We start from the raw sequence: 14,136 nt of genomic DNA, 5'->3' as shown, positions 1-14,136 counted from the left end.
ATCCAACATGGTGAGCCCATCGTCCCAGGCACTAGGTAGGGACGAGAGCAGGGGAATAGGCGGGAAAATAAAAATAAAAATCAAAGTAATGTGACCGATACAAAACTGTTTCTTAGAGAAGAAACAAGTTGTCCTAACCTCCAAAAAGCTAAGAAACCTCTGGTTTCAGCGATGGGGCATGCACTCGTTTCCAGCGTGTAGGCTAATTAAGAAACGCATCTGCTAAACCAGAAATTTAGTTTCTCATCTCAGTCGCAGTGAGATTAGCAAGTTTACTTCTCCGCACCGTCCTTTTCTTCTGAACTTCCCTTGAGGCTCGCAGACCTCACCGGCAGCACGCTGCGCCACTCTTTGCCACCTGGTTTAGCAGATGCATTTCCATACCATATCATTCCAAGAACAGCTACGACCATCCCAATAACGACCTGAAGATTCAGGCCTTCCTTGCCAAAGAAGAGAAACCCAAGGGACAGAACAAGCACGGTCTTCATGTGGCCCAGGACTTGGAAGGATACCGCAGAAAACCGCCCGATGCAGATGAACTGGCTCAGATTGACGCCAATGGCGATGAAGCATGGTAGCGTGAGAAAAAACTGCAGAATCAGGGAAACGATATGGTAAGGATGCCATTCAAATCCAAAATTCTGATCCAGCAAAGGTGAACACTAAGTGAAGCTATATGTATATGGTCAGCTAGAAGCTATTGCTAGCAGGTCAAGCAGTAAAATGGATGAATTTCAGTCACAATAATAAATGAAATTATTTTTTTGACAAGAATCTCCTACAACTAAAAAGAACAAAGCGTTGACATTTTTTTGTGAGACATTTGTTTTGGTTCGTCAGTCTGCCCATGCCTGCGATCCCGTCTCCCTTCCAGGAAAGAAATGTCGCTGCAAGGAAACAAAACCCGCTCCCGTGATTCTGGCCGCGCCGCCGCCGCCGCCGCCAATGGACGCATCGAGGAGGCCATGGATCCCTCTCCAGCTCTGAACCAACCGCCTCTTGCTGTTTCTCCGCCGGACGTGGTGAACCGCCGCGCCGGCACCCGCAGCCTCGCCGTCCGCCACCGTGGGTGCGCATGGACTGTCGCGTCCGCAGCCGCCCCGCCCCCACCCCGACCCCGCCCCGCCCCACCCCGACCGCGCCCCGCCCCCAAGCCGCCGTTCGTCCAGCAGGGCTCCGTCCTAGCGTGGATATGCTCACTGGCACCTTGATCTGAGATGCCTTCTCTTGTTGATCCCTCCACTGAACCTCCAAAGGTATTATTTTCATCCCTCCTTCGCTTGATGGAATCTCCTGGTTTGTTATTTATCCTTAATAGTTGGAACTCGGCAGATTTGATTTATGAACATGTGTGCTGGTTTAGCCATGATCTCTTGAACTTGATGTATATGAACAGGTGTATCGATCTAAACAATCCACATCGAGTTGTTATTGCACTGTGCTTAGGGGTTAGTTGGATCTGATATCTGAATATAATATTATGTGATCTTAATGGTTTAGCTGGTGGCTATCTGCTTCCAGAATTGGTGCAAGATGGAAACAAAGGAGCTGGAGAAGAGACGCTTTGCCATTTGCGAGCTTCAGGCAAAGGTAATTGGCTTGGATTGTTCTTGAGACTCTCAAAACGCATGAGACTGTGTGCTGAACCGATTTCATAGCTATGTTGTACTGGCTGTTTCATAGCATTGGAAGGAGGATGCTGGTGGTCACAAGCCCCTGCATTTCTTCTGTTTTCACATGACCTTATCTGAATCTACTCTATTCAGTGATTCAGTGCAAATTAATGGCTGATATTAATGTGTCTCAATTCAGTGCAAATGCCAGTAGATGAAACTGTCACATGATGCATTGTTAATGCTGTTACTTACATTGTCATTGTCCTTATTGTTCTTGTCGTACATTTTTTAATGTTTTGGAAAAAATCTCATTAATTTGCAGTGAGCAGTACAATTATCATGAAAACAAATTAGGCTTATAACTTTTTATGCCGATAACTGATTATATTTCCTTTGCACTTTATTAGCTTCGCACATGGCTCTGTCTGAAAAGGCGAGAGCAATGGAAATGTAACTGCTAATAATTCTGGAGGCTCCCTAGGAAGATGGTGGTACAAGATGTACCTGCCAAAGTTCTCTATGCATCTCTGCGGTAAATCCAACTGCTTGGACAGAGGGTTAGGCTGCTGTCGTAGAAATGGTATGTCTTATTTTTTCACATGGTTTTCAGTATTACTGATTAGTCCATTGATGTATCATATCTTGAGATTAAGGTTAAGTTATTGAATTTTGATATTGTTTTGAAGAAAAAATGAAATTAGGAGAATTTTAGAATAGGAAGTGGGTATTAGAAGAACCTGCAAGAAAATGTATGTTTTCAGGTATTTTTGAATGAAATTTTAAATTAATATCCCCGAAAACGACACCAAAGTCAATTTAGTGCATGTGCATTTATACGAGCATACCAACCTCCTAAAGATTCAACATCTATTAGTAAGTGTCCTATTTTCATTACCAGTGAAGCAAAATTATTTCCAATGCTCTAACATATGTCTATTTTAATTGCTTCTCAATAATCTGATGCCATGGATTAAGGTAGCAGATTGAACAAACCTAAAATCCTTATATAACTTCTCATTCAATGTTAAGAAGACTTTAGGATCCTTGCTAATCATGCCACAGAGAGGCAGACAAAGTTAGTACTCATTTTCATCATACTATGAATGTTTGTATACTTGATATTAGACACCAGAACGAGTTTGTTAATTTGCTCTTCCTTTTTTTCCATGCCCTCCATCTTATTAGTTTCTTTTCCTGATAGTAAGCAGGTTGGAATGCCTGAGAGTAAACAACACACCATGTTTACTAATTTAGTTTCTCATTTTCCCCTTCTATTGACAAATTTATATCATTTAATCTTTCTCCTTCTATTGACAACACACCATGGTAAAAACAACAAACTTTCTACACAAGTGCACATTTCATCATAGCTTTAGTTTTATGTGCACATTCCATCTTACCTTGATTTCTTTGCTATTGACCATCTCTGGTTTAGTACTGCACTTCATCGTTCACTGCTATAGTGCTCTCTCATGATTTGGCTGATAAGTTTTTTTTGGATACATCATGAGATGAATGGAAATGCTCATCACAGGTATAATTTTTGCCCTTTGCATGCTCCATTTCTGGTCTTACGCAAAACCGTTTCTCAATTGCTGGTTAGTATTGCCATGGTTTAATGGAGGTGCACATGTATATGAGCATTTTGTGAGGCCAATGGTTGTAAATCAGCAAGTTTGTGTGCTTCTGGTATATTCCAATGAAGGATGAATCAAGTAGGCATGATGATGTAATTTCAGCTGCACAGAGATACATTGAGCAAAATGGATCAAAAGTGTTTGAGAATCTTGTTAACAAGGTATTATCTGTTTTCTGTTAAATGTACCATTCTCATTTGTAAAAACGGTGGCCACTTGGCACCAGCTAGTTTGCTTGTGCTGTGAGAAGCACAACAAAGTGCCTCTACAGTCTAGAGTAATGATGATGGCCTAATGATTAATGGTATTGCAGTGTGGTTTTTTTCTATGCATACTACGGAATTTTACAGTAGAGTTGGTGAGCCTGCGACGCCACGCTCTCCGTGACTATGTTAATTTCACGAACTTTGCATTTTGGATTAAATGTCACTTTAACGTCAGTATTTAATTTCACAGTATTGTTATCTTATCGTACGATCCGTATGTTTTTAGTACAAAAGTTTAGTTATCCTATAGCAACGCACGGGCAGACTATCTAGTAATATATAAAATTATTGAACTAGTGTTAACGTTTCCTGAATAGCTTATAAACCATCACTGTATTGAAATTCTCATCCAGCTAAATGCAGCCTAATCACCATCTCATTTCTGAGTAAACAGATAACCCGTAAGAAGCATCAATCGCCATATGAATAGTGGTAGAAACAATGTTGAGATTTTGTCCATACCAGAGCAAGAGATGAAAAAAACGAAGTGATCCACCCTTTGCCCCGTCAACAAGTAGTCAACAAATGGCCCTGCCAGCAGGAGGGACCCTGCTTGGGCTGGAGCTGTGTGGCCCAGCAGGTTGAACGAGTTCAGAGAGTACTTGCGTTGGAGGAAATGAACAAACTGCAAAAGAGCAGAAATTACAAAGGAATAAAAAACCGTGCCCCTTTTAACTTGATACGTGATAGGATCAAAGTAAGTATGCAGTGCAGATAGAACAATTACTAAAAATGTGGAGGAGTAAGGGCACTCAAATAATAAAAAAATGCCAAAGTAGGGAAATAAATGAATTATGCGTTGCACGTGTGGCAAATGGAGTGTTCTTTAAAGATTAAGCAGTAATATAATGAGGAAACTGAATCAAGCCTAACAATTCATAGAAATGGGGATGAATGCCCAGACCACCCAGGTTCAAGTTCTCATCAAGGAGAATTTTGGTGCCTATTTTCTTCTTAATAAAATACCACCTAGTTTCTCCTAGGTTGGTCTAGTTTTTTTAGTTCATAGAAATGGGAAATACTGGTGTCATGGTGAGTAGCTATATCCTAATGTCTAAACAAAGGAGGGATATCCTAAAGAAGCAGAAACATCAATGAATGATTAAGTAATTGCTAATTGTTCATAACTTTGTAGAATGACAGTCATTGTATTGCCATATTCAAATACTTAATCCTTCGAGACAGTTAGAAGCATGCAAAAGAACTTGCAGCTAGTTGTAAACAGAAGCAGACAATCAGTTTTAGAAGCAATCTTAATCATGAGCTGACATATAGCAAACCACCAGACTAACTTACATCTTGTTGCAAAGCCGTGCTCCAAACAGCTATAACAGCTGCAATTAGACCTCTTGCATTCACACTGACATCAGTAACAGTGCAAACTGCCACTCCTACAAGCACAACCATGATGCTCAGCTTTGTGTCCCGAGAATAGTGTAGATGATTAACAGCGGCGGACCCAGAAAATATTTCAGGGGGGGCTGAACAACACTGCTGTTCGATCTTAAGTCTCAGCCCCCCTACACTATAGATAAGGATGGCAACGGATCGGGTTTGGGGCGGATATCCACGGGTTTCGGGTTCTGCGGGTTTGGGTTTGGGGATGGTTTTTCACCCACGGTTTTCGGGTTCAGGGCCCTGAAACCAATCGGGTTCGGTTTCGGGTTTGGTTTTCCACCCGTGGATATCCAATGGATATCCGAAATAAATCATTTGGAATTAAAACTCATGTTTTATAATATACTAATAATAATTTGTTTACTTAGATTATTAAATTTATTTAAAGTTGACTCATGAAAATATTTATTATTTGTTGCCTCTTGTTTATACATGTGAATATGTGTATATATATCCGCGGGTTTCGTTTTGGTGATGGATTTCCACCCGAATCGGTTTTTGGGGCGGATTCGGGTTTCGGTTTTGAGTGCACAGAGACTCCACCCGATCCGAACCCGATCCGTTGCCATCCTTAACTATAGAACTTTGTCTAAAAATTCATGAGGGCTCCACAGGGGTTCCACTGCTACGATACGGGTAGGGGGGCTTGAGCCCCCCCCCCCGCCGCACCGCTGTGTCCGCCCCTGATGATCAAAGACAACCTCCAGAAGACATGATGCAGGTATCATGCACAGCTTTGCTATCTGAGGAAGGGAATAGAATGAATTTAGTTGGTAACAATTTGAACTCATGTAGTAGTAGCAGGTACAGAAAAATTCACTAACCTGATAAAAGCACACAGAGTTCCACATCAAGCTCACATTCATCCCAACAATTGACAAGTTTGAAAAAATATCAGGGCTGGCTCAGGCCTAACCACTGGAATACGATGGTCATTAAGGTGGTAGTCACAAAATGAAGCCCGGTTAATGTCGTGGCTGCAAAAAGAAAGAGAGAGAGTAATTAATGACAGGGCAGGAGATATATCCAAGCTCCATCCATGTACAGTTGTTGACAAGGTGCAGAAATATGGTGAGCCTGCAACTACCAAACATACAGTAAGAAATTACATAATGCTAACATGTCTCTATTGCTTGTATTAACATCGTTAAGGTTCAATAGATACATTAAATTACATAATGCTAACATGTCTCTATTAATTGTATTAACATCGTTAAGGTTCAACAAACGCATTAGCAAATTATACCACAATTTTGTAGCACTTTATAAGTTTGTGTTGCAAATATTCTCCTATCATTAACAAAGGAAATGTGGCAAATATTGCAGTATACATTGGTATCTACAATCAAAATTTTATTCACAGAATGCAACATAGTTCAAATTTAGGCAGGAACCCTTTCCTTTAAATAAAAACTTGGTAGGGAATTTGCATTAACACTGTTAAAACTACTCAAAGAGTCGAAGTTTACAAGATGTCTGTTAGTTCTCCAAATGTGAGGTCTCTAAGGAAAATGCACATGAATTCTACAATGAAATATTCAAATATGAACCAGAACCACCACCATCATTTTTTGTCCAAAAAACCCATCACAATAAACTGATTTGTTATTCAAACAGAAATATGAATGACTACAATATTCAGTTCAAAATCTGACAAATGCATAAGATACAGCACAATATTATATCATTCTATGCATGGGCCATCATGCATCCTATACATATGTAAATGCTGGCCTGTTGTTCATGTAATTTGGTTTCTCGCGTTTCGTTTGGCGTCTGTGACCTCTTTGTGTTAGTTCGACAAGTCCCGTGCCCCCATGGTCCATGGACCTACCGATGGATGGATCTGTAATGTAATCGATCCACTCAAGATGGAAGCCTGTTGTTTTTATTTGCAAGCATCTTAAAATAGGGGCTCATACTTTACTTTTGGTGCCAGAGAAAAAAATATATAATTCTTTAACTCGAGTCCCCTAATTTATGGAGGTTTCTAAATTTTCCTACTCAGCCCCACCATCCAGAGGGATGTAAAGAGCTTTTTAATTTTTTTTAGCATTTTCCCCCACTACCAACTCCCTTCCCCATATTTTTTTACAGAGATTTGCTAGCGTCTGGACGTCTGATATGGCGTCCGATACGGGACGTTAGTGTTGGACGGTACCTGCTCAGCGAGTGAACGAGCACCCCAGCGCATCGGGATTGCGAGCGAGCGTCCTAGCAGCAGGCCCGCACCACCTCGGACATCGCCCCGCGCCGCCAACCGCTTCCCACGCACATCCCATGTGCAACACCCAATATACTTTTGAAATATCCAGATACAACAGTTGCAACATACAAAAGAAGACAAATAAAACACTTAAAACATGCGTCTGAAACACTTGCAAAAACACCGGAAAAACACTTGAAAAACCATAGCAAACATCTGCAACATCCAGATGAAAACACTTGCAACAGACGTATGAAACACTTGAAACATACGCTTGCAACATGCATGCATATACAACATCCAGATCTACTTTTGTAACATCCAGATGAAAATACTTGCAATGTACGTATGAAACATTTTTGAAAAAAAATACACTTGAGACATATGTGCATTGCCATTGCAATGCAACATCCCGATCTACTTTTGCAACATCCGGATCTACTTTAGGAACACCGATACGAAACACTTGCAACATACATTCGAAACACCTTAAACATATGTTTGCAACATGCGCTTTCAGTGCAACATCTCCTTGCTGCTTGGGAATGGAGTCTCGTCGGCGTGTGGATTTCAGTAGTGTTCAGCTCGTCGATGGTGCGGAGCTCGCCGCTCCGGTGGAGAAGGCCGCGAGGCGACAGGTCCGGTGGAAAAGGCCGCGACGGATTTGGCGTGAGCTGTCACCGCTCCAGTGGAGAAGGCCATCCACGCGGTAGAGAAGGCCACGACGAACAAGAGGCACGGCGGAGATGGAGGAAGGCAGGCGGCCGTGCCCAGAGACGGTGGAGATGTCCGCCTGCGGGCACTCGGATGTTGTGGAGAACACCGAGGCGGCGTGGCGGAGTGTGGTCTTGGCGCCGCGGAATGAAAGCATGCGAGTGTTGAAAGCCTTCTGGAGAACCGGAAGCGTTCGAGTGTTGTTCAGGATACCGACTGTTGGGCCGGGCTGGTGTCGCGGCCTGCGTACGGAAACATTCGGACGATCGGACGCCCTCGGCAAAGTATTTCTGTTTTTTTATCCTGACTATGGGGGTGTTTGGTTGCCCCTCCTAAATTTTAGTCACTGTCCCATCGAATGTTTGGACACATGTATGAAGCATTAAATATAGACTAATTACAAAACTAATTATATAGTTTGCGACTAATTTACGAGACGAATCTTTTGAGCCTAATTAATCCATGATTTGACAATGTTTTGCTACAGTAAATATGTGCTGATGACAGATTAATTAGGCTTAAAAAATTCGTCTCGTGGAGTACTGACGGATTATGTAATTTGTTTTTTCATTAGTATCCGAACACCCCATGCAACATTCTCCGGACATACCTCCTAAATTTTAGTAGATGATCCAAACACCCCCTATCTTGTGCTCCACGTCGCGACAGAGGCCAAGGCCACTGCCTCTGCGTTGAGGTCATCCTACATGGTGAGCCCGTCGTCCCCGGCACTAGGTAGGGACGAGAGCAGGGGAATAAGCGGGAGAAAAATAAAATCAAAGTAATGTGACCGATACAAAACTGTTTCTTAGAGAAGAATCAAGTTGTCCTAACCTCCAAAATGCTAAGAAACATGTGTTTTCAGCGATGGGGCATGCACTCGTTTCCAGCGTGTAGGCCCGCTCTGCCCGCGCCTTGCCGGTCGCCGTGCAGTGTGCCCGGCTCGCCGCCGTGCCGGTTGTCCTGCTCGCCGTGCGACTGGCGGCCACCTTACAGAAAACTAAATCCGGACAAATAAGATATAGAAAGTAGCCTTCAATTCTTCAAATTTCAGTAATAAATCAAACACCATATCAGGAACCGAAGAAGCAAATTTGAGCGGCTACATGTCGGACTTTTACTTGGCTTGGGCCTTGGGTGGGATGAGGGATCACGGAAAGAAAAAGCAAGAGCAGGTGAGAGACTAGGCACCTCGTGGGCGTCGTGCTAGGCGGCCTGCTGCTCCGTCTCTGGTTGGCCTCGGCTCCTGGCCAGGAAGGGACGGCCGTGCCTGTGCTGTGAAATGTGAACAACAGGAGGCAGTCGCTCGCTGCTGCACGTTAGCCCCGGAAAAAAATTCTATGCGCGCATGACGCGTGTCTGCTGGCCCCACAACACCGATGCCGATACTCTGGCTCGGTCTCCGTGGCTCCTCTGGCCCCACCACGACGCATGTGTGTGGGAGATAAATATGCGTACGGAGCGATACGTGGACGGCGTATAGCCGGTGCTGTACGGGAGTCCGACTGCCGTACTCTGACTCGCGTATGGCACGGCCTATACGCCGTCTATGTAATCTCGTTGCATCGCTCCACCAGCCAACGGAACGGAACAGAACACGGACTCGTCGGAGTGTTGGGCCGGACAGAGTGGAACGAAACAGCAGGGTCGCCAACATCTCGATGCGTCGGTATGGTGGGCCAGAGGACACGCGTCACACATAGGGCGGTGCCGCACAGGAGTTGGAGTTCGGTACAAGCTAGCCCCTCATTGCTGCGCGTCTGTTATGGAGAAACGGAAGGAGAGAGAGAGAGAGAGCATGGGAGAGGCAAAAAAATGCAGAGAGAATATCACGGAGAGATCAGAGGTTACTATATGGTTTATAGAAGGGGTTTCTTGATAACATGACGACTAGAGAAACTATTCCGTGGTTTAAGGATTGTGAATGTCCTGCAGGGACTATTGTTAACTCTAAGAAATACAAAGGCATGCAATTGAGCCAACTTTATTTTTGTGTCACACTGATTGCTCCGGGCCTATGCACGTGGGTGGTTTATTTTTCTGTAAAATTAAAACAGCAACAAATATATACTATGAAATATCCATGCATGCTCGAATCACCACATCCATTGGGGCGAACAGAAGGGACAGGCCGTCCAAACTCCAAAGACGCCCACTAAAGATGGTCCCCATTAACACAGTACAAGGGTTTTGATTTTCTTTCTATTGCATTTATGAAAGAAATTAGACCAAAACTTTCGATGCCAAATTTAGTAGGGTAACAAGATTCTATCGTGATTTAGTGGCCATGTATTAACTTTGTGGTATATTAGTTAGTTTTAAAATAGGGATTAGATCTAGAAAAATTATAATTACTTTTTTGCTCAACATCCATATTTTTTGTTTTCGAAAGATGATTAAGTGCATCAAACTACAAGTTGAATATTAGTTGGTGCAAAAATTCACTAATTGTCTTTTGGTAGTCATGTCTAGATGTATGTTTTTTTTTATAATGATATGATTAATGTAAAGTTGATGGGTTTGTATGGTCTGTTAGTTACTTTTTAAGTAGGGATTAAGTCTGTATCAATAATGTGTTGAATATTAATAGTTTAAACTAATTTCTTTAAGTTTTGTTGATTACAGTTGTAAAATGAATATTGATTGTTTAATTAGGGGGCGTTTTATATACTGGTTACTGTTACATATATCAATTAACTTTTTTCTTTATTTAATGTCTTAAAACATGGACAATAAATCTTGGATGTATATATGGTTCATTAGGGTGGAAGCCACATTTCCGTGATGAAGTGAATGGATTCACTGAAGTTGCAGAGAAGCATGCAATGACAGAGAATGAAACCGGAATCCGTTGTCCGTGTTGTGACTCAAGCGCAAATTAACATAGAAAGATGTGAGTACAATCAAATGGTACTTGATCATGAGAGGCTTTATGTGAAGGACTACACAGTTTGGGTCCATTATAGTCCAATGACTTAGTATAAATCTAGAAAGGCGAAAGGAAGGAAATGAACAAGGTCCACTTCGATGAAATCAAAACAAGGCGTAAGGAAGGAAATGAGCAAGAGTATGTTTAACCAGGAAAAAACAAAGCAATACCAAAATCACACTAAGGCACATGACCAAATCTATGAGATCCAACATACAAAAGGAAAAATAACAAAACTAGAGACTAGATTAGACAACGATGAAGGTCCCTCGGCCAAAATCGCATAAGGGACAGAAACGTGAAACTCTAGAACACATATGTACAACAGAAAAAATAAAAAATAGTTCAATAGATGTACAGCAGAAATCGAACAAAACTCACCTAGAAAACTGAATCGTCGTGGATAAGCTATGCTGGCCAAACTAACCTCGAGCGAAACGGAGAGAGGGGAGACCACACAACGAGACAAGAGAAATAATACAGTCGGCTGCTGGCTGTATGAATTTTTGCGATCTATCTTTCAGTCTACTCATATAGTAGTTATATCTTCACTATTAATACGTGGCCCATTTATCTATCTCGCAAAGTTTGTTGGTTCTTGTGTCTAAGTCGGATGTAAATGTATAGCCCATTCCTCTTCTCGCCCCTCTCCTCCACCTCAGCATACTACTTACAGCCTCTTATTATACCTCTAAGGGGAAATTAATGGCATGGTTCCCAAAAACACCTGACATATGGGCCCATTTGGAAGTTGCAAACAAAACAAAGGCAGAAGAGGATGACGTGTGTGGTCCGATGAAGCGTGCAGATGATGCCAGGTGGGCAGATCCAACGGTGGCAAAATCGAGTGACAAAGCCAAACAAATCACGCGGGCAACATATTGTTTGCATGAGAGCCAAGTTCTTCATTCTCTCAATCTCTCATCCATTCTTTTTCTCCATATCAGCAATAATGTCGACTAGTTTGACTATAGATCATTATCATACTTGCTCTAAGGCCATTCTCAATGAAGAGTTTCATGACATTGTTTTCAAGACGGCTAGTCTCTCTCCGTTCCAAAATATATGACTTTTTTTTATACATCCATTTTGCTATGCATCTTGATATAACGTATGTCTACATATATAGCAAATTCTACATACCAAAAGTCAAAACGACTTATAATTTGGAACGGAGATACATCTAAAAGGTAATGAAACATGAATGAAACATCCATGCTCAAATATATAGTTTCATTCCATATATGGCCCCGTTCGCTGGTCTGAAACTTGGCTGAAAAACACTGTTCCGGCTGAATTGTTGTGAGATAAAAACACTGTTCCGGCTGAAAAAAGAAGCCGAACAAGCCGAATATGGGGTAAGCCGAACAGGGCCATAGTTTTATAAACATTTGATTTAATGACTCATGTAGAGTTGATAATCGTGCCAATAGATGAAACTCCTCTCTTGTGAGGCTCGCCTAAGAGGAAATGCAAATAAACTCATGTGAAACTTCCATTAAGGCTGACCTAAGGAAAAAAAAATTCAACCGTGTTATTTCCAAAAACACCTTAACGTGGGGCTCACTTGGAAGTAAGGCTGGATAACGAGCCGGCTTGGCTCGTTTCGGCTCGGCTCGTTAAGATAACGAGCTGCTCGGCTCGGCTTGTTATCCTAACAAGCCAGAAAGTCAGCTCGGCTCAGCTCGTTAAAAGCTCGAGCTGGCTCGTTAAGCTCGCGAGCCAGGTATAAAAAATACACAAAATATAATATTTGTATTTATCTAAAGTTTAAGAATAATAATAATACAAAAGAAATGCATCTAACAACCTTAAATCGAATAAAAAAATAATATGCGCTAATATATATACAAGTATAATAAAATACTATAGTATTCATGCATCTAACAACCTTAAATGATACTTTTTTTTCTGGAAGCTTGGCTCATTTAGCTCGCGAGCGGCTCGCGAGCTGGCTCGAGTTGGCTCGTTATAGCTAACGAGCTAAAATCATGGCTCGACTCATTATCTTAACGAGCCGAGTTGAGTCAGCCACGAGCCGAGCAAGCTAACGAGCAAACGAGCTTTGAGTTTTTCGTCCAGCCTTAGGGAGTCATCAACAAAACAGAGACAGAACAGCAGGACGACGCGTGCGGTCCTATGAAGGGCATAGATGATGTGATGTCGGGTGTGCCGTGTGCAGATCCAACGGTGATGACGCTAAACACATCACACGCAATATATAGCTTTTCTATTTCCTCGGATCCCCTGGAACTGGAAGGCCGCCCGCCCGCAACCGTGTCCAGACAAACATGCTCAAAAGCGCACGCATACACAGCCTATTCGTTTCGGCTGAAACGATCGTGGATTAGCTGACAAACAGGCTGACGGTTCACGGCAGAGCGTGAAGCTCTCATGGCCTCACATACACGCTCGCTGTTTCTTAATTTACTACTCCCTCCGGCCTATATAGGCCTAGGCACTAGATACAACATCTCGCGCCAATAAAACCAACAGCCACCACAAAAAGAGAAGCTTTCAAAGATGGCGTCCATGAAGATGGTCCTCGTCGTGGCGGCGCTGCTGCTCGTCGCGCTTGCGCTGGAGGCTGCCCCTCCGGCGGCCGCCATGGACTGCAAGGCCGGGTGCGCCGAGGTCACAGGCCCACTCGGCATGAGCATGGAGGAATGCCTGAAGAATTGCGCTGCGATCGCCAAAGAGCAGGGACCCAGGGACCCTAACCTGGATCAGAAGTGGGACATCCCATAAATGCTCATACCTGGTGATATCTGCCTAACCATGCATGGACGATAGATCATGCATCTATCTATATGAACTATGCATATGCCTGTCCATGAAATTTGGTTTCCCTTTTTGTTTGGCGTCCGACAATGTTCGACAAGCTAAGTCACCCATGGTTCTCCATGGATCCACCGATCGATGGATCTGTAATAATGTAATCGGTCCACACAAGGGATCAATGCTTGCCATTTTATTTGTATTCCACATTATAAGAAATACAAAGGAATGCAATTGAGCTGGATTTATTTTTGTGTCATGATTATTGCTCCCCGGCCCTATGCAATATGCATGAGTGATTTATTTTTCTGTCAATGAGTCGACGATTGCAAGCAACTTCCTCGAGGAATCAACTATCTTAAGTTTAGCTAGATTTATAGAATATAAAAAAATACTATTAACATTTATATCTATAAACAAGTTTACTATGAGAATATATGGCATAATTAGTCTAATGATGCGTATTTGATATCATATATTTGGCTAAACTTAAGATTAGTTGACTCCTCAATATAGAAGATGTGCATTTATTTTGGAACCAAGGAAATAAGGTGTAACTTAAGATTAGTTGACTCCTCAAGATAGAAGA

General features: G+C 42.4%; 1 protein-coding gene and 1 pseudogene across 1 annotated transcript; one reads left to right on the top strand and one right to left on the bottom strand.

The window, feature by feature from the left end:
* Window positions 1-272: 272 nt before the first annotated feature.
* On the bottom strand, window positions 273-5,889 carry LOC136505166 (UDP-rhamnose/UDP-galactose transporter 4-like; annotated as a pseudogene).
* Window positions 5,890-13,242: 7,353 nt separating this feature from the next.
* Window positions 13,243-13,793, top strand: LOC136506195 (uncharacterized). The gene has a single exon (XM_066501312.1). It carries the CDS (start codon window positions 13,293-13,295, stop codon window positions 13,515-13,517), a length of 225 nt encoding a protein of 74 aa, XP_066357409.1. The 5' UTR covers window positions 13,243-13,292; the 3' UTR covers window positions 13,518-13,793.
* Window positions 13,794-14,136: the final 343 nt, after the last annotated feature.

This window comes from Miscanthus floridulus, chromosome 14 (assembly GCF_019320115.1).
Source record: "Miscanthus floridulus cultivar M001 chromosome 14, ASM1932011v1, whole genome shotgun sequence".
Taxonomy (NCBI): Eukaryota; Viridiplantae; Streptophyta; class Magnoliopsida; order Poales; family Poaceae; genus Miscanthus; species Miscanthus floridulus.
This window is presented reverse-complemented; position numbering and strand designations above follow the sequence as displayed.